A 21,866-nucleotide genomic window follows, 5' to 3' on the forward strand; every position below is an offset into this window, starting at 1 on the left:
GTGTGTGTGTGTGTGTGTGTGTGTATATATATATATATATATAGTTAATTTATTTATCTACCAATGGACATTTGGATTGCTTCCACTTTCTTGTTGTTGTGAATTGTGCTGCTATGAACAGGGGTTTACAGATTCCTCTTGGAGCCCCTGCTTTCAGTTCTTTTGGATATGTACCAGGAAGTGGGATTTCTGAATCTTATGGTAGTTTTATTTTCAATTTTTTGAGGGACTTCCTTAATGTTTCCTAAGCAGCTATACTATATTACAGTCCCACCAACAGTGCACAAAGCTTCCAATTTCTCCATACCTTGCCCAACACTTGTTCTCTTCTGTTTTTTTTTTTTTTTTTTTTAATTAGCCATCCTAATGAGTGTGAATTACCTGTACCTTTTTATTATTTTAGGCATCCTAGTGGGTGAGAAGTGGTAGGTATCTCATTGTGGTTCTGATTTGCATTTCCCAAATAGCTAATGTCAATCATCTTTTATGTGCTTATTGGCTACTTATATGTCACCTTTGGAGAAATATCTATTCGGATCTTTTGCCCATTTTTAACTTGGCTTATTTATCTTTTTATTATTGAATTGTATGTGTTCTTTATATAGTCTTGTTACAGCCCTTTATTAGATATATGATTTGCCTTCTGTAGGTTGTCTTTTCATTTTTTTGATGGTGTCATTTGGAGAGTTTTAATTTTTTTTTTTTTTTTTTTTTTTTTTTTTTTTTTTTTTTTGGTACGCGGGCCTCTCACTGTTGTGGCCTCTCCCGTTGCGGAGCAACAGGCTCCGGACGCGCAGGCCCAGCGGCCATGGCCCACGGGCCCAGCCGCTCCGCGGCACGTGGGATCCTCCCACACCGGGGCACGAACCCGCGTCCCCTGCATCGGCAGGCGGACTCTCAACCACTGCGCCACCAGGGAAGCCCAGTTTTAATTTTTAAACACTAGTATATTTTCTGATTTCCTTGTAAATCAGAGATTGGTGGGTAGGTTTGTTCTCATTTATTTCTATTTAAGAGGTTTACGTTTAAAATGGGTTTCAAAGAGAAATATGAAGATCACTAAAATATCTAATTTCTTATAAGCACATAGGGAGAAATACTTTAAAAGATGAAGTTTTAAAAACTGATTTTTAAAGGTAAAAGACAACAGGAAAAGCCAATAATTTGTTACTCTTTGTTTTCCATGTCATTTTGGTTACTAATTTGTATTAATTGGCGTTTTTATTCCCTGTAGGGAAAAGTCATAGAACCTTTGAAAGATTTTCATAAAGATGAAGTAAGAACCTTAGGCAGAGAACTTGGACTTCCAGAAGAGTTAGTTTCCAGGCATCCATTCCCAGGTAAAAAATAGAATTTTGTTTGATTTGTTACTATGCCTTCATGTTGAACAAAAATCAATTCAGACAGGTTTTGAAGTAATTTATCATCTTAGGGAATATGTAACTTTAAAGAAAGGAAAGGATGGATAGGGAATAAATATTCTTTTTAGTGCCTACTGTACATATTTCATTTTATTAAATACTCATTTTTATTGTATATATATTTATATATTACATTATCTTTGTGTAAACAGATTGTCATGTAATGTTGCCATCAGATGAGAAAGCCAAGAGATATTTTAATAACATTGCCACATAATTCTTAGTGTTAGAAATTGGGTTTATATGTTCTTTCTACTATACCATGATGTATTCCCCAGGGTTAAAACTCAGTTCTCTGACATCCTTATCCCCTGACTTGTCTGAATGGTTGAACCATTTCTTTGCACGGTGCTGTATGTATTTAATTCATGACCAAATGAAAATATTCAGTTTTTAAATAGTTATTTGCTGTCATAAAATAAAATTAATTAGAGGTGGTATTTGTTAAAGTTAGGACTGTGAGTCTTAACCTATTTTTGTTATGAGTTCTTGAGCTTGGCAAATCTTATACCTCAGTTTCTAGGTCTCTACAGTAGTCATTGGGTGATGAGTTGAGGGATTGGTCTAATTAAATGAAAAAGCATAGTAATAGTTAACATTTCTTGAGTACTAGTATGTGCTAGGCATTCTGCTAATACAGTATTTTACACATGTTGTCTTATTTGATCCTCACAATAGAAACTATTATGATCCTGTTGTCCAGCTGAGAGAATTTTGGGACAGAGGCTAGTTTGCCAAAAGTTATGCAGGTTGGGTTTGGAACCAGGATTCTAGCCCCAATAAGCTCTTCTCAGAGTTTGTTACTCTTAACTACTGTATTGCCTCCATAAACAGTGTTGCAAAGGTATAGCCCATATGGAGATTAGCACTTGTTTATATTACGAACTTCAACTGTAGTAATTTGAGACGTTCAGTCCCTAACGTGTGTTGGCAAAGGATTGTGTATGAAAGTAATTTTAAATAGATTGGCATGTATATTGTGAATTTAAAATATTTATTGGAGAATTTTGAGATTCTTAATACAGGGACTATTAAAATAAGAGGTGTATATCATTGATGTGAACAGAACTGAAGCATTCTAAAAATGATGAGTTGGATGGGAAACTAATAGCTGCATTTCATATTAAACACTTTAAAAAACCTAAATTGTATATGTCAGTTATATTTCAATAAAACTGGTTAAAATACAATGGCAGGGGTGTTTTATATTTTGGGAATAGTGACCTTTTTTTATTTAAAATTTTATATTAAACATAACATTTATATTAAATACCATTATTACTCTTCTCTTTAGGTCCAGGCCTGGCAATCAGAGTAATATGTGCTGAGGAACCTTATATCTGTAAGGATTTTCCTGAAACCAACAATATTTTGAAAATAGTAGCTGATTTTTCTGCAAGCGTTAAAAAGGTAATAATTTGCGTTGAATTTGTTTATTATAGGAGCTTTAAGCAGACATAGCTAATTGGTGCAAGGAATTGAATGGATTCTTGCTGTACTCCAGTCTTTATAATAAAATTGATTAGGGTTTCATTATTTGAAACTTCAGGGTAATTTAACCTTTGGAAATGACTATGAAGAAAGTATTCTACAGACACTCTTAAATGGAGACTTCTCTTTTCAGCCATTCCATATATTTTAACAGATTGGATACCTTGAATCCCTGAAAATACTAGATACAAAGTATTTTAAAATACCCTTTCATATTTATTGCAAGAAGTCAAGGGAGATCATTTTAGTTCTAAATTGAGGATGATGGAAATGTCTCCAGTTCTTCTGTATATTTGGTGCCTAAATTTATAATGTGTTAAAGTGGGCTTTGGTTGGTAGTGCTTCCAGTTGTCAGACAAAAAGCAATGTAAATTCTCTTTGGAGTCTCTTCAACCAGGCCTCAAAGAATTCCCATAAATAGAGTTTCAACAAATATGAGCTTACAATAAAAAACTATAAAATAGATATAAAAGTAAGGCACCATGAATGAGAGCTAGTGGAAACAACTAGTAGAAGACCCTCAAGCACTTCAGATACTGGAATTAGCACATAGGCAACATTTAAAAGTACTGAGAATTAAAAGAAGCAATTTTTAATAAGAATAAGGTATATAAGAGACTATAAAAAGTGACTGGGGAGCTTTGAAAAAAAATTATGTTCTAGAAATGAAAATAAAATTAAAAAGAGCTAAAGAGAGAATTAGTGAAGATTGATGTTAAATTATCCAGAAATTGGAACAAAGCATCAAAGACAAAATATGGTTCATAGAGGTTAATGTAGAATGAGAATGTCAACTTTAATGTATATCCAGAAGGAGATAATAGACAAAAGTATTGAAATTCCTCCACACTGGTGAAAGATACCATGCCTCAGATTCAGGAAGCATAATAACATCCCAATCAGGATAAAGGAGAAGAATTTGACACCTAATAGGCATAACTATGGAAGCTACAGGCTACCAAAGACAAAGCAGCTGCAAAGAAAAGATTGATTGCTGCATAAAGGAAAGGCTATTACTGGAAGCAGTAGTTAAAAGCAGGAAGAATTCAAAGTACCAAGAGAAAATAATTGTGAACAATAGTGAATAGATAAACTGTCTCAAAGAACTAGGGCAAAATAAAGACATTTTCACATAAACAGAATTTACTACCAACAGTCTGTTACTTAAGGAACTATAAAGGCAGTGGTTCTCAACCTTGGCTGTGTATTAGATTCAACAGGGGGAGCTTTTGAAGTATTCTATGCTTGGGCCCCTTCTCCCTAGAATTTATTTAATTGATGTGGGATGGGACCTGAGCATACTAAGAAATTTGAATGTATAGCTAAGGTTGAGAACCACTGTTTTAAAGAAATGACTTGAGGAGAAGCAAAAGGATGCCAGTTGAAAGGTCTGAGATACAGGGACTGGTAAGCAAATAAAATGGTAAATGGATAAAATTAAACAGACATGGACTGTATAAACTGATCTAAATTTTGGTGTTTATTTAAAAAAAATAGTATAACATTATATAGCTAAAATAGCATATAAGCCACAGGGGGATCAATTGGAGTTAAAGCATCTTTGTATTTTTTGCTAGATGGGCAGAGGTGATTCTCTTTTGTTAAATATCCCTACTTAAGGGGAAATGATAAAGAATAAAAATAGAGGGTTTAACTTCACAACTAGTAAAGGGGAAATAAATGAGCTGGGAGAAATCATCAGTTCAGAGGAATATAAAAAATGAGAAAGAAATATAAAAAGTGGGGCAAATAGAAACTACTGAATTAAATGGTAGGATGGAATTCAACCATATTATTAACCCACAATTAAAAGGATTAACATCTTTACTTAGGACATAATTGTCAAACTAGATTGAGGAATAAAATCTATCTATAGTCTGTTTACCTAGGGATAGGAAGAGGGAAGGTAAAAGAACAGAAAAACATACACGAGGCAAATAAACCAAAAAAAAGGAAGTAGGTAGAGATATATTAATTTCAGACAAAGTTGACTTTATGGCAAAAAGTTTCCTTAGAGATAAGGAGAAGGTTTGACTCACGTGAGGTGTCCCTTGCTGTTGACAGAGGATTAAAGCCTCCATGTATGTAAATCTAATCTGTGTTTCTTGTCCTGATATTTAACTTCTCATAGCCCTGGCGCTCAGAAATGAAATTCTGACACACTGCATAGCATGCACAAGTCAGAGAGAAATACCAAATAGAATCTATTGCTATAAACCAGAAAGTGTAGATACATAAGATAGTAAAATGTACCAAAAGAGTGAATGCTGTTATTTCTTGAAACCCTGAGGAGTGTGTCTTTGGTTTTTCTAGCCACATACACTATTACAGAGAGTCAAAGCCTGCACAACAGAAGAGGATCAGGAGAAGCTGATGCAAATTACAAGTCTGCATTCACTGAATGCCTTCCTGCTACCAATTAAAACTGTGGGTGTGCAGGTGAGTTGTGTGACTTCATTGACCTGTGACATAACTTTCTGCTGCTCTTTTTGCTAATATTGAAATAGGAATGTCTTAGGAAAATGAAATACAAAAGTATATACACCAAGTTTAAAAATGTAAAAAGGCAATATTTTATAGAATGTTTATGAAGTGAATAAGGTAATAGGAACTAAATATTCAGGCTGAGATTTTATAGACTTGAAATACCTGTCATCTGTAACAAAAGTAAAAAGAAATTCAAAGAATGATTTGCTATAGGATTGGCTTGCTTGCTTCTGCCTTGAAGAACAGGTACCGAGAGGTCATGTCCTCGTTTATCCTTCTTGATGTGAAATATTCTGTGGCTTTAGAAGTCTCTAACTGCAAGAAGGCCCCCAGATGTACATGTTACACCATTTACCCATTGTTCTCAGCTTGTGTATTCCTTAAACCAGTGTCCTCTGCCTCTTCAACATGTCCCATCTCTCCCTCTCTCTCTCTTAGCTGTGATAATGTACAACTAACATTTTCAGTATGTTCTGTCTTTCCAATTGTAAAAGCATGTGACTGTAATATAGTTCTCATTTTTGAAATGCTATTCATAGATTATATTAAATTCTTTATTTATATGATCATCGGGTGAGTTTCTGGGGGGAAGAAAGCTTGGGAATCTAGGGAAGAGGAAGGTTTCTTTTCTGTGATTTAGCATTTGAAGTTAAATGAAAACTAGAAAAGGTGTCAATAATTCAACTGAAAATGGTGCAAGTGCCAGTTAAGTGGGTTAATGTGTTTATAATGTTCTCTTATAGTAGAATTATGCATGGGAGGAAATTAAATACATTTTAGAGATTGTTCATCTAAAACTTAATATATACTTTTCCATAAATATGTGAATCTGAGCCATCCTTTTAAATTCCTCTTTCTCCTGAATTCATGTAGCTCTGTTTGTAAATGAGACAATAAAAATTCATCGTTACTTTAAAATTAAACTAAAATATTTTAGTTCATGGAAATGATAGGGCCAGCTATTTCCCCTCTTCTCCCTCTTTTTAAAGGCCCTATGTGAAAGCTACTTATATTGTTTTTAAATCATGTTGAAATAACCATTCCTGGAATTGTAGGAATAATTTTCTTTCAATGGTGTATGGATTATCTCATCATATATAGATTCATTTTGAAACTCATCGTTTGATATTTCAGCCAGATATTACCCTACTATATAAAAATAGAAGAGCAGACAAGTGGTTTTTTTTGTTTTTGTTTTTGTTTTTTCCAGTCCTAAGTAGATCTATTATAGAAAACTTCCAGCTCTGTATGCTAACTCCTGCTAGGCAGGGAGTTGAACTAGTTCCCCATTCCCCGTTTTTGATAAGTTCGTAGATAATGCTATGGATAAATAAATAAATATAATTTGTTGGATGAGTGATTTCTTTTTTAAAAAATATGATTAACATATATATACACTATTATATATGAAATAGGTAAACAACTGTATAGTACAGGGAACTATAACCTGTAATGGAAAAGAATCTGAAAAAGAGTTTTATATATATATATATATATATATATATATATATATATATATGTGAATCACTTTGCTGTACACTTGAAACTAATACAACATTGTAATAATTACACTTCAATTTAAAAAAATGAAGCTTATTCAGGCTCTACTATTTTTCCCATCAAAATAGAAGTTTCTTTTGTTGTTGGTTATCTTAACTTTATCTAGTCTCTTAGGCCTTTGAAGCTGAGACTCTTAGAAGTCCAGATAAAAATCATAATTCATGGTTAGTATAGCAATGAAGTTTATTTTCTAAATACCAAAATAAACTGCATTTGTAAAAAAAAAAAATGTACAGTACATTTAAAAAGTAATTCTCCCTATTTCTGCTCTCCAGTTAAATGTTCCCTCCAGAACCATTTAGAAAGAAAATGAAAGGGAATCATTGACAACTTTTTCATCACCTTTTTCTTTTAACTGAACATCATTAACTTCTTTTCATGCCATTGCAAGTAGATTCTTATTCTTAACTGCTGCCTTATATTCCATGTATGATTATACCATAATTTATTTAATCATTCCCCTACCAATGGACATTTAAACCATTTTCACTTTGTCACTATTATAGGCATTTCAGCAAGTAGTATCTTATTTTTCCAAGCAGTTATTCATGTATTTCAGTAATATTTTCAGGATTAAAGAGCATGTACATTTTAAACTTTGATAAATACTATTATATTAGCAGTCAAATAGTCTGAATTCTTAAGTTTACTGTGTATTAGGTAGTTATCTAATGAATCTTACTTTTAAGTTGCTTTTCAGTTTAAATTTTTTTTTAAGTAAATGACTTGGATTAAACAGGACAGAGGAAAAGGGAATCAATATTATCAATTTTATTCACTTATTTTAAAATTAACTTTCTTATTATAAAGGAATAAATTACTTTTATATCTGACTTGAGAATCCTTTATCCATCTAAAGGATTTGGCAGATCTTGTCTGCCAAATTAAATGTGCTGGCTATCTGTAGTTCGGCAGGTATTTGGAATGAAATCCCAGTGGATCTCTGGTGTATGTTGAATAAATTATTGAAATTACCGTGACACTTCTTTTTAATGTCTGAGCTGACATTTAGGTAGAATTTAACAGGGGATGTTAGGGACTTCCCTGGTGGTCCAGTGGTAAGGAGTCCGCCTTCCAGTGTAGGGGACACGGGTTCGATCCCTGGTCAGGGAACTAAGATCCCACATGATGCGGGGCAACTAAGCCCACACTGCTGAGCTTGTGCGCCTCAACTAGAGAGCCCGCGTGCCACAAACTACAGAGCCCACGTGCTCTGGAACCTGCACACCACAGCTACAGAGCTCACGGGCCCTGGAGCCTGCACGCCACAACTAGAGAAGACAAAACCCGCACAGCACAATGAAGAGCCCATGCGCTGCAGTGAAAGATCCCACATGCCTCAACTAAGACCCGATGCAGCCAAAAATAATGAATAAATAAATAATACAAAAAACTGTTAAATAGGGGATTTTAATTTAGGATTTGTTTATATCATTAGCAAACTATCCATATATACTTATAGTCAAGCATATTTTTGTTTAAAAAATTGCTATTAATGGTGTCATCATGCATGAAATATTTTCCAGTCCATCTTTTGAATTCTGTAAAATCATTAAAATTATCAATTGTATTTTTATTTTCAGGGTGACTGTCGTTCTTATAGTTATGTGTGTGGAATCTCCAGTAAGGATGAGCCTGACTGGGAATCTCTTATTTTCCTGGCTAGACTTATACCTCGCATGTGTCACAACATTAACAGGTGTGTTCTGCAGGTGGTGGTGGGGTGAAATGTAATGGAAGGATGTGTTTTTTTTTAAGGTCTTCCCATGTTGAAAGATCAGTGGCTCAAGTGTAGATACAGGTATGTGCTTAGGTCATAATCCAGCAGATATTTAATAATACCTTGTACTTTGTTCCTTCATTACAGTGCAATCATCTGCTTATTAAAATATTTTTTGCTTGAGAAATAGGAAGGTTTTTAATTGTAATATGAAATACTAAAGACAGCTTTAAAAACATGTCTTCCCAATTAGCAATTTACACTACTTGTTTTATGATTAGATGTTTTATTCCAGAAGGATTGAAAGAATTGTACAGGTTATAGAATTACTGTTAGGGACTTAGTCAATTTAATAATAATTCCAGAGTAAATCGAAAGAGACATATGCCAGATATCGTCAAAGTAACAGCGTTAAGTGTTTAAAAAAATTTGAATTTAGTTTTTCAGATCCAGTTTTCCTTTAATTTACACATTAATTTCTTATGTTGTATATATCAATAACTGATTTATTGTATAATCTTTATGTAATACTGAGCATTGTCTGTTATAAGTTCAAAAGTCTTACTCATTTAGTACCAGATTGCTAATTAAATCTTATTTTACAGTGTTTCACTCTTTTCTATTTTCTTCATGGGTTTTAGGCAGTTAACAACCAAAAAGAATTTCTTGAGATTTCAGTTTACTCAAATTAGCTAGCTACAGAAAGTATAAACCTACTTGTTGGTGTTTACTTAGCAGGGTATGTATATTTCTATACTGGTGTGGCTAGTATTTGTAGGCTGGTATGGCCTTCAAGACAAGAAGTCAAAGGGAAATCACATTTTTACTGATGGGAACATGTCCTTTAAAAGGCTTGCATAGATGAACCGAAGGCCCCCAAATACAGAAGCACCTTTAACACACTGAAAGGGTGAATTATTAATAAATAATGGTAAATTTGTAATTGCCTGTTTTGAATGGAGATAATTGTCTTGGTTAAAATAATGGTTCATAATTCATCTTCTGAAACATGCTAATACCTAAATAAACTTCATAGGTCATACAGAAAATTCCCTTTCACTAAGTTTGGCTCCATGGCTTTTACTACATAATTAATATGTTTTTCATTTCACAACATTCTTGTTTCATCTGTCTCTTTGTCCTTTTCTTTTGCCGAAGAGCACTCACCCTTGTTTAAACTTTATCTCGGTCCTTTTATAGTCTGGTTTCTCTGCCAGTCTTTTCTTTTTTCCCCATTTGTCTCTCCCTCCATTAACCCTTCTTCCCTCCTCAAAAAAGGAAAAAAATAAAGTCTAACAACCAATAAACAAAAAACTAGATTTTAAATATGAACCTAGCAAGTCCTTAAAGGGTGTTGGTGAATTTTTGATTTCTTTGCCAGGGTCTTTTTTTGGGAATTGGAATTTAAAAAAAGAAAGGAAAAAAAAAAGCTTTCCATTTTTACCAGTCTTTCCCCCCTAATTTGCATGCTGGAATCTTTATATAGAGAGGAACGGTTCCAGTTTTACTGGAAGGTTACCTATCCCTGTACATTCTATGATCACTCTTGTTTGAACGAAATAAAAGAAAAAGGAGCAAGTTCATGGCATTCTCTTGCATAGTTGCTTTTTTCCTCTAAGGATTGTTTATGAGCTCTAGGAACTATTTTGTTTAGAAGAAGTGTGGCTTACTTTCTATGCATGGAACAAAACCCTTCTTGTGACAGTATGTTTGGAAGGAGGCAATGAAGTATTTGGTGGTAGTGGTGGTTTTAATCTGATGCTTTTTTCTTCCATATGTTTTATTTTAAGTACCTATTAAGAAAAAAGCATTATTAAACTTCACCATGGTAATTGCAGGGGAGATTTATTTTCTCTGCTAAAGACAGAAGGGCTAAGGAAAAGGGACAGTTGCCTGCTGGCTGGAGTTGGATTGGAAAGAGCCAGGTGGCACTCATCCCTACCCCTTCTCTCTCTTGTTTTCTGGGTGAAGGTTGTAGAACAGATTCCTCAAACCATTGGCAAGATTCCCCTTGAATTGTTGTAATTATTTGATCCTAATTTCCTCAAGCTACCTTCCAAATCCTACTTTTATTAACATCTGCAGCATACCTTCATAAGTTTCAAACAGACATTTACTTGAAGCAGTAGTAAGTCATTCCTTTTCAACCAAGTCTTAACTTTGGTGATATTCTTAACCTTTCTTTGGGATCAGTGTTTTCCAAAATGTAAAAAAAAGAAAAAAAAGGTTGAGTTGGCAGTCAAATAAGTTTGGGAAATTCACTGTAGTCTCATCTTGGAAGTTTCTAGCACATACTATAGTTTCTGAGGTTTTGTTATAAAACCTACTTATTTAATTTGGTGTTTCCCCAGGAATTTCCTAGGGCTACTGTAACAACTTTCCACAAACTGGAAGGCTTAAAACAACAGAAATCTATTACCTCACAGTTCTGGAGGCTACTGAAGGCTATAAGTCTGAAATCAAGGGTGGTGTCAGCAGGGCCATGGCTCTCTCAGAAGGCTCTAGGGGGAAAATCCTGCCTCGTCTCTTCATAGTTTCTGTTGTTTGCTGGCAGTCATTGGTTTGTGGCAGTGTAACTCCAATCTTTGTCTCCATCTTTACATGGCTGTCTTTTCTCCGTGTGGCTATGTTTACAGATTTCCTTCTTCTTAGAAGAACACCCACCAATCATTGGATTAATCCCCCCAAACACCATTATGACCTTTGTTTGATTACCTTTTCAAGGACCCTATTTTCACCCACAGAATCCAGATGGACATGAAGTTTTGGGGATACACTTCAATCCAGTACATTAAATGGAAAGAGGATTGTGATAATCACTTACATCTTCGCACGTTCTGAGATACTAGTATTCCAGAAAATATACTTTGAGGAAGGTTCATAGAATAGAGACCCTTCTATAATCTTATATCCTATCCTACCCATTTGGGGATTTGAAGTGGGTAAGAGACGGGCCTAAGAACAAATGGAAAGAATGTTATTTTATGTGCTTTGCTTCTCTTACTAAAACGTATTTTCTCTATAATTTTCACTACCCCCTTCTAGAGTTGTATATATATTTGGCTCACCAGTTAAAGAACCTCCTACAGATGTTACTCCCACTTTCTTGACAACAGGGGTGCTCAGTACTTTACGCCAAGCTGATTTTGAGGCCCATAACATTCTCAGGGAGTCTGGTAAGCTGCCCATTTTGTTCATCACTGAATGCTCTAACTAGATTTTGGAAGCATGGCATTATTATTTCTAGTAGGAGGACTCAGCTTTTAGTTTTATTATTTAATTCTTTGGGTAGTTCTGTGACATTGCCGTATCTGTATAAAATTTATTCACCTTTGTGGTCATTTGCGGACATGTACAAAGTGGCAAAAAATTTGAGTTGCTCAACTCATATGTTCCCAGCTGAGGTTGAACAAGGCAATCCTCTGCCTTCTTGTTTCAGCTCTTTCTATAAACAAGTGTCCCTTTTGTGGTCTATTTAATGACATGTCTTTTTGCATTTTCATGCTTTTTGTTGGTGTTTTCACTGTTTAAAATAGTGCTGAGGTGCTGTCTAGGTTCCTAAGCACAGGAAGGCTGTGATGTAACTTACTGAGAAAATAGGTTTGTTAGATAAGATTCATTCAGGCATGAGTTATAGTGCCATTGGCTGTGAGCTCAACGCTAATGAACCTACAATAAATATTGCATAAGGTGTCTTTAAACAGACACACACATAAGCAAGGATATGTATTAATCAGTTGATGAAAGTGGTCAGGAACCTAACTCTGTATTTCCCCTAGGGTTAGTGGTTCAGTATTTTCTTATTCAGTGTCTGCAGTATAGAAGATAACTACTATGAATAATGAATTGACTTTATATCACATCACTGTAACATATCACTGCAGTCATCAAATTCTGTAGTTTGTATTTGTGATTATGTTTACTTACAGTGCTATGAGAGTAGCTAAAAACAGTACATGATGACAGTCCCAAGAAGTGGTGTGTGTATGTGTGCGATTTTAGATCTGTCTGGGGGGATTTAATTGAGCAGAGAGTGCTTTTCTATGGTGTGGTGATTGGTTCTACATGTTAACTTCCTTTCTTTAGGGTATGCTGGGAAAATCAGCCAGATGCCGGTGATTTTGACACCTTTACATTTTGATCGGGACCCACTTCAGAAGCAGCCTTCATGCCAGAGATCCGTGGTTATTCGAACCTTTATTACTAGTGATTTCATGACTGGTATACCTGCAACCCCTGGCAATGAGATCCCTGTAGAGGTAACTTATACTTTTTTTTCCTAATGTACATTTTTAATACCTTATACATTTTATAATAATGGTGAATGGAATAGGCTATGGCAATGTTGGTATTTCTGAGGTTGGTTTTCTGTTCATAAAATAGGCTCTTTTTAATCTCCACATAATTGGTTGTTTAATACACTATAGTAGAAAAAGGCCTTAAGTTTATTAAACTCCAGATGTCTGATTACTATGTGGAGAATCACCAACTCTAATCTATCATTTCATCTAATCTTGCCAACCTCTACTTTATAAATAGTATCCTCCAAGTAGAGAAGAAAACACTAAGAGTGAGGAAGAGTTTATTAGACATAAGGGTGAGATTTGATGGCGTTATGGCCAGGCACCCATGAATTTCTTGTTGCTCTGCCTATTAGCAATTGCAGTTTTGATCACCATCTTCCTTTCTTATTATCCCTCCACTAGAGTGTTCCAGAGGAGCTATTTGCATAATGGCAAATGAAAGTCAAAGCGAGACTTTATTAGTTGGACCACTGTTCCAGGACTCTAATACAGGGCTCTGATTATATATAGCTAGATAGCTGGGTTGGAGAATGCGGCTTAGAGTCTGTTTTCCCTTAGGCTCACATTTGCCAAGTCTCTGGCCAGTCAAGTGACAAGGCCTTCCTTGTCTATACATATAGCAATGATTATTATTACCTTGCATTATGTGCCACCTTGGTGGCCTCGACGTTGTAAGCCACAGATAATTTGTGAAGCATTGGCATAAACCCGTAAAATCAGATACTTGGATGCCACAGCAATGTCAAATTGCTATAAATGCTTCTAAACACTTGTTATGGACCAGTAACAAACATGACTTGCAGACTGCACTTTGAGTAGTACTGAATTTAAGTCACTTAAATCTATAGAGCATCACTACATAAATTAATCATAAATATATCCCATATACAGAGAGGACGATAGTAAAAATAGATTGTGTTTTAATTTCGAATTACAATTGCAGGACTTCTAAGTCTGTTAGACACACAGTGGACCCTGGCTCTTTATTTATAATCTTTGTTTTATAACAGGTGGTGTTAAAGATGGTCACTGAGATTAAGAAGATTCCTGGTATTTCTCGAATTATGTATGACTTAACATCAAAGCCCCCAGGAACTACTGAGTGGGAGTAATAAACTTCTTGTTCTACTAAAGTTCCGTGTGCAGATTAAATTGATTAGAAACCATTCCCAGTATTGACATGCAGTACTGTCAAAACAGTTACTGGAGCAACTACATCACATCTGAGTTCTCTGCAGCAAAAATCTACGGCTTAAGAGCTGAGTTGGGGATAACTAAAAGGGACTGAAGAGTTTGTATGGGTATAATCAGAGCACCATTGCCTACACTCAGACACTGACACTGCTTTTGCCTTTACCTCTGCCTCACTTGTTCTTTATGTATAAACTCACTGTTGCTATTGATGTCTCTGTCATCGAAGATGTATGGGAGTGGGTGAGTTTGGGGGCTGGTAATGGACTTCTGTCCCCTTGCCAGTTTCTAAGAGATGTTAGAAACACCATTATTTGCCAGTGTGACTTAGTATGTATTCCTTATGGAGAATCTGCGTTTCCCGTAAAGTAACCTCATTCCTCCAAAGGTTCTGGGAAGGGGTCAACATATCAGATAAAGGTTTAGGTGGGCTATTCCATCCACTTTTGCAGGACACTGGGGCCCTAAAATGGTAAGCTACCTTAAGATGGAAAAGCACCAGGAATTTGTTCAAGTACTTCGAATTTTATGTCATCACAGCCATGGGAGGAAGGAACTATGAGTAGTCTCAGTTTAAAGTGTTTTCAAATCATGCTCCACGTTGCATACTGTCAACCTGTTTATTGGTAAGGAGCTTTATCCTCCCAGCCTTATTGCCAGCTCCCATAGCCTTGTAGAGGAAGTTTCTGTTCTCTCCCCATAAGAGACTGCCTTTGGTCTAGCATAGATAAAGTTCAAGCATTTTAATCTTGTTTGGTCAAGCAGCTCTGAGATCACAGAAACCATTGTGCACGCCCACAACTTACAAATGCATGCCTGCAGTGATCTCGTAAAGAGTTGTAAAATGAACTCTTAGATGTAATCTATAGATACATTTTTTTATGCACTGCTCAGAAGATTGTGACCAGTCTTGGCTCGTGTGAAGTATTGCCAAACTTTGTACTCCTTTCTGCCAGCTGTAAGAGAAGATTTAAGAACTGGTATAGGACTGTTTGCCATTGCCACCAGTTTCTAACAGATGCTTTTATAACATTCATAAAAATAGTACTAGGTTTGAATTCTGCAGCCATTTTTCTCTCAGTATTTTAGCTGATGTTACTATTTAAAAATGTTACCATGGGGCTTCCTTGGTGGCGCAGTGGTTGAGAGTCTGCCTGCCGATGCAGGGGACATGGGTTCGTGCCCCGGTCTGGGAGGATCCCACATGCCACAGAGCAGCTAGGCCCATGAGCCATGGCCGCTGAGCCTGCGCGTCCGGAGCCTGTGCTCCGCAATGGGAGAGCCCACAACAGTGAGAGGCCGGCGTACCGCAAAAAAAAAAAAAATGTTACCATGTTTGTCTCATACCAGTTCCATCTTAGATTGCTGCCTCTTACCTAATCTTCAAGATCTTTTGTATTAATCAGGTATACAATTTTGTTTGGGATTCAGTGTTAGGTAAATAATAAAATTACGCATGGCAGAAGTCTTCCTTTCATTCTGTTTGGCACAGGGTATAAGAAAACTGTGTTGCTGAACCAGCAAGGGAAGAGCTTCTGACTGCTGTAACAGGTATCTGTATCTGAGAGACAGGAGTATTTGATTTCTACAAAACTTGAAGAGTTCATTCTCTGTCCTAATGATGAGGAACTCATAATGGCTTTTTGCAAAAAGGGTATATTAGTGGTCTGGCCTTAACAGATTTGGAGGCATGTTATTTTAGAGCTGTAATAGACAACCTAAAAAAGGCTTATAAACATTTGTGTTTAGTGAAAAGAATTCCTCTTCTAGAAAAAGTGTCTTATGATTTTGCATTCAAGCAAATAATAGGAATCTAGGAAGACTTTTTTCCTAAAGTATATTCTGTGGAACACTGTTGCACAGAGATAAAGGGTTAGGTGATCATATAAGTTTGCAAAGTGCTGCTCACTTGTCCTTCCATCTTGGAGATTTATGGTATACGTTATTTTCAAAGCTCTGAGAAATTTTGAAGTTAGAAACAATTGTTTTTTAACTTAATGTTTTCCTGATATTTGTTCACTAAACTCCTTTTATATAATCCTTCTTAAAACTGTAAAAATGGTTTCTCCAAAACACTTCTCGACATGATATACTAAAAAAAAAATCTAGAATTCAGAGATTTCTTAATATTTAGTACCCTCTCTTCCTTTTCAAAGAACTTTTTGCTTTGTGCCATATAGTATTACTCTATACCTTCACAGTATTTCATCTGAGGACCTGAGAAAAGTTAAGATTGCAGTTCCATTTTACAGTTAAGGAAACAAGCCCAGGTTAGTAATGGCTACCTGAAGAGTTTCAGAATTAAATGCAGGGTTTCCCAGTTATTCTTTTTTAAAGTGAATTTTGGCACCTAAAATTATATAAACTTACTGGATGGTTATTTTTAACCAAGGCTTAGAACAGTGGCTTCCTGTCTAATAACATTCATCATTGGTTATCCTTGACAGCTCATGACTGCTTTCCCAACACTCACCACTTACCTGGGAATATATTCTATCTAATAAGTATATTTTGTTTCTTTGTACCTATAGAAGGAGGAAGGCAGGTTAGTGAAAGCATCATTTATTCTTAAGATTGGTGGGCACAAAAGAAACTTGAGAACCAGATAACCTTGCCCCAGCTTTGTGGCCCAATCTATGATCATCAGCTCTGTTAGAAGTAGCAGCCTGGCATAATTGCTGAGAGTAGGTCTTTAGATGTATCTGGAAGATAGGGTTACCTGAGTTTCCCATCTTTTGCCACTCCTTTATCCTAAGATAGGTGCATGCGTGTAGCCAAACAAGCATCATAAAAGTTTGTTTCCTTGCTATGTTTGGGCTTATCCCCTGATAGCCCATTTTATTGAGTAACGAATCAAACCTCTAGAGCAGGGGTCCTCAACCCCTGCGCCGCGGACTGCTACCAGTCTGTGGCCTGTTTAGGAACCGGGCCGCACAGCAGGAGGTGAGCGGCGGGCGGGCGAGCAAGCGAAGCTTCATCTTCCGCTCCCCATCGCTCCCATCGCTTGCATTACCGGCTGAACCATCCCCAGCCCGTCCGCTGAAAAATTGTCTTCCACGAAACCGGTCCCTTGTGCCAGAAAGGTTGGGGACCACTGCTCTTGAGAATGAGGACATTCAGAGTAGGTAGGTAGGGCCATTCATCTTTAGTGCTTTGTCTTGCCATTAAACAGCTGTGTGAACTTGGTCATTTCTGTGTTTTTTTAACATGTAAGATGAGGCAGTTGAATTATATTTACATCAAATCCAGCTCTAAATTCTTATTTTACAAATAACAAGAAAAAACATAGCAGGAGATAGAATGGAGAAATGGGATAGTTTTAAGTGCTTTTAACATCAGATATGACCCGGCCAAAAGTAAACATTAAAATATTGTAAAATCAGATATTAATTACCATTTTTTGAACCTGAGGCATAGATCAAGGTTTGACCACTTGAGAATCTTTCTTTTGTGACCGTGACACTTGGAAGATACTCATCAACAACATGTTCCTAGGCGCAATCTCTTTATGTGTTTTTGGAAAAGTTAACAAGAGTATGCTTTGGCTTTGAGACCAGTGAAAAGTCTCCCATACTCAACTTATATATAGCTAATTGTTGGCAAAGCTAGAATCCAGGTTTTCTGCTCTCTACATTGAAGAGGTAATGCTCCAAGGCCCTTCAAGGCAAGGCTTAACAGGAAGTTCTCAGTGTGTAATTGACCATCAGGGATAAGTGTATTTCCAAGGTGTTTGTCATCTTCTTACAGCTAAGTGAGTATTAGTTTCTGAAAATAGTACTGTCTCTCAGAAATCTTCTGAAACTCTCATGCCCAATGTTATATCTCTGTTTCTTCCTACCTTTCCAAACAGCTCCCTTTCCTACTCCTAACACCCTCCTCCTCTCTCCCCCTCTCCTGAATTCTCATTGGAATGTGGTGAGAACACACCTTAGCTATTACCTCAGTAGATGCTTGTTTCATTGGCCCCCAATTAGAATTTTTTTGGACTGTTCGTAGTAGTATTTATTTATTTATTTATTTATTTATGTTTTTTTACTTTTACTCATTCTTTTTTTTTTTATAAATTTTTATTGAGGTATAGTTGATTTACCATGTTGTTGTAGTTTCAGGTGTACAGCAAAGTGAATTTGTTATATATCAACTCTATTTTAGATTCTATTCCCATATAGGCCATTACAGAGTATTGAGTAGAGTTCCCTGTGCTATGCAATAGGTCCTTATTAGTTATCTCTTTTATATATGGTAGTGTGTATGTGTCAGCCCCAATCTCCCAATTTACCCCTCCCCCTCCCTTTACCCCCGGTAACCATAAGTTTAATTTCTACATCTGTAACTCTATTTCTGTTTTGTAAATAAGTTCATTTGTAGCCTTTTATTAGATTCCACATATAAGCGATATCATATATTTGTTTTTCTTTTCTGACTTACTTCACTCAGTATGACAATGTCTGGGTCCATCCATGTTGCTGCAAATGGCATTATTTCATTCTCTTTTATGGCTAATATTCCATTGTATATATGTACCACATCTTCTTTATCCATTTCTCTGTTGATGGACATTTAGGTTGCTTCCATGTTCTGGCTATTGTAAATAGTGCTGCAGTGAACATTGGGGTGTATGTATCTTTGAATTATAGTTTTCTCCAGATAGATGCCCAGTAGTGGGATTGCTGGATCATATGGTAGCTCTAGTTTTTTAAGGAACCTCCATACTGTTCTCCATAGTGGCTGTACCAGTTTACATTCCCACCAACAGTAATGAAAATAAAAACAAAAATAAACAAATGGGACCTAATTAAACTTAAAAGCTTTTGCACAGCAAAGGAAACCATAAACAAAACAAGAAGACAAACCTCAGGATAGGAGAAAATACTTGCAAATGAAGCAAGTGACAAGGGATTAATCTCCAAAATATACAAACAGCTTATGCAGCTCAATATCAAAAAAACAAACAACCCAATCAAAAAATGGACAGAAAATCTACATAGACATTTCTCCAAAGAAGACATAGAGGTGGTTAAAAAGCAAATGAAAAGATGCTCAGCATCACTAATGATTAGAGAAATGCAAATCAGAACTACAGTGAGGTATCACCTCACACTGGTCAGAATGGCCATCATCAAAAAACCTACAAATAATAAATGCTCTAGAGGGTGTGGAGAAAAGGGAGCTCTCTTGCACTGATGGTGGGAATGTAAACTGGTACACCCAATTAGAGTTTAATAGGGAACTGAATACAAGTTTGATGTCTCCACCCTTGGAAAGTACCCCTTTGTCCTTACTGAGGTAGTTTAGCCACACAGATAATGTAGGAAACCATGGAATCTTTTTCATCAATGTCGGGCCTGACAACAATAATGATGGCATCCTTGGCTTTTATATTTCCAAACATTTCATTTAATGACAAAAGATTTGAAATCCCCCAAAGATTGCCAAAATGCCAGCACCCACCCTAGTCATATATTGAAGATGCCTAGGTATACCACCCAAATCTAACCTTTTTCAGTGGTTCTCAACCCTGGATGCCTGCTGTTACTACTTGAGAAGTTAACTCTGTATAACACCCAGACCCCACAATCAGTTAAATTAGAATCTTGGTGAGGCCCAAGCATGGACAGTTTAAAATCTCCCAGCTGGAATAAGTTGTTATTGAGGGACATACCTGGCCTTTCTAATTATAGCTTAAAATCTTTGTTAAACCTATAGGTAAGAAGAGAAGGCCCTAGGTACTGTCTTGGTGAAGATCCGTATAACTAAAGTAGTTCAAAGCTAGGGACTGGACTCTGGAACTGATTCTACCTATACAGATTATCCCCACTATCCAAAAGTAGAGCTTTCCTATGCAACCTTTTAGGCAAAATGTCGTAAAGCAAAGAAGCAATCACCTTAGGACACATCTGGCTAATGATGTACGAAATAAATCGAGATAAAGCACAGATGCTCACAGACAGAGTTCAAAGCCATGGCAGCCAGGTGCTGAGTGTAGTTCGAAGGGAAGGAGCTTGGGACCGCCACTCTTGCTGCTTGAGGTGTGCGCTGCCTCTGTATCAGCTCACTGCAGAACAAACGCAGAACGCTATTTTCACTTTTCATCCTTTTTCCTAAAAGCAAAAATCCTTTTCCAACTTCTTTCGGTTTGTGAAAACAGGAACTACTGTCGGTCTTTCACAAAAGTGTAGTGGGGTAAAGTGAACTTCCAAAAAGCAAGGAATACCTGTACTGTCTTGTAGGTCAGACGCTTCATGGGCCCATTTGGTAATACTCAGGGTAGCTAACATAGATGTTACCCCCTTTGAGGTCTGTGCAGCAACTACACAGGCTTTTCTCTTTCAACCTCTTTTTTCCTACTCCTTTTGCTTTTCGTCAAAGAGGAGAAATCCACCCCTATGCTGCAGCCAAGTCTCCAAATTGGACTTTAGCCAGATTATGAAACTGAGACTGAGCTATTACTCAGAAAGCCTTCTGGAGCCATGTCATTTCAATATAATTCTCTACAAAGCTAGAAATTACCTACCTGTAACCTCAGTTTCCTGAATGAAATCTTTTGAGCAGTTCCATCTTAATTTACCCATTTAGGGTCTTTGTTCACTGGTGAATCCTGTGGCATCCCTTGACCTTGTTAATGACCCCTGAATTAGCAAAATCAGGAGACTCGGGGTGTGGGGGGGAGTTTGGCTATTTCTTGGGTATACTAAGTTCAGTAGTTCCAAAATCCTCTGAGTGTTGCAGGAAGCCTGAACCTTGACTGATCCAAGTAGAGTATATACCTTTGGAGAATACAGATGTTTAAGGTAAGTAATTTTCTGTTTTTGAATCTACTATGACCATTGTTACAACCTTATGATATTAAACGAAGACGTGAATGTAACCTTTCGAAGAAATTTTTTTATAAAGAAATATTTTGTTAACCGGAGTAACTAGTGTAGTTGTAAAATCACTATGTAATTGTTCATGGTATACTGAAATGTCTGTTGTGTGTTGTGGTAATAAAGTTGGCATAAAATAGCTTTGCTAAATTAATGTGAAATGATTTTAATGCTTTTCTGTCTTCAGTATACTTCATAAAGGAGGAAATGATGACTTTCATATTTGTCATTAAGCTTCAGGGTTCATGAGAAAAAGAAGCAGGAGAAAAGAGGACAGACACTATCAGGATATGGGAAATAGGAAATTGCATATGCTGTCAGAGGTTTCTGGATGATAAAGTTAATCTATTTCTCTTAGTTATATAGGAGGGTGTTAGTGTTTTACCTACAGTGTTAACAGTGGACACAGTAGACATAAAATATTAGGTATCTTTTTATTTAAATGATTAGCTAAAGTTTGTGTTTCCAAAATTAAAGTCATGTATGTACACATACATACTTATTTGATTTCTTACATATTCATTTATATATGATCAAAACTGTTCTCAATTTCTTAAAACATAAATTGCCTTTATTTAATACAGAAGTGATCAAACCCATCAAAGTAAATGTTTATATTAGTGAGTTACCAATATGAAGATTAGAGGAAATGACCATGTTCAGAAACTGAATTCAGTAATTACTTTCAGGTGGCTACATTGCTCTGGTAGCTGGATCCTTTCAGATCAGTGACCTTGTCTGGCCTTCTGCTATCTGGGAAGACTGTATTTGGTTCATCTGTATTTTGTAAAGTTTTTACTATTTTAACATGACTCAAAACAAAAAT

The 21,866-nt window shown here is 36.2% G+C and overlaps 1 protein-coding gene across 4 annotated transcripts in view; it reads left to right on the forward strand.

The window, feature by feature from the left end:
* GMPS (guanine monophosphate synthase) overlaps positions 1–14,116 on the forward strand; it is a 102,885-nt gene extending 88,769 nt beyond the window's left edge. For all 4 annotated transcript variants that reach the window (XM_032631208.1, XM_032631209.1, XM_032631210.1 and 1 more), the window contains 7 exons: positions 1,235–1,340; positions 2,716–2,831; positions 5,226–5,351; positions 8,543–8,658; positions 11,725–11,855; positions 12,766–12,938; positions 13,994–14,116. In XM_032631208.1, coding sequence (XP_032487099.1) covers positions 1,235–1,340; positions 2,716–2,831; positions 5,226–5,351; positions 8,543–8,658; positions 11,725–11,855; positions 12,766–12,938; positions 13,994–14,095 — 870 coding nt within the window. In that variant the 3' untranslated portion in view covers positions 14,096–14,116. The remainder of the gene's footprint in view (positions 1–1,234; positions 1,341–2,715; positions 2,832–5,225; positions 5,352–8,542; positions 8,659–11,724; positions 11,856–12,765; positions 12,939–13,993) is intronic.
* Positions 14,117–21,866: the final 7,750 nt, after the last annotated feature.

Source organism: Phocoena sinus, chromosome 4, assembly GCF_008692025.1.
Source record: "Phocoena sinus isolate mPhoSin1 chromosome 4, mPhoSin1.pri, whole genome shotgun sequence".
NCBI classification, from domain to species: Eukaryota; Metazoa; Chordata; class Mammalia; order Artiodactyla; family Phocoenidae; genus Phocoena; species Phocoena sinus.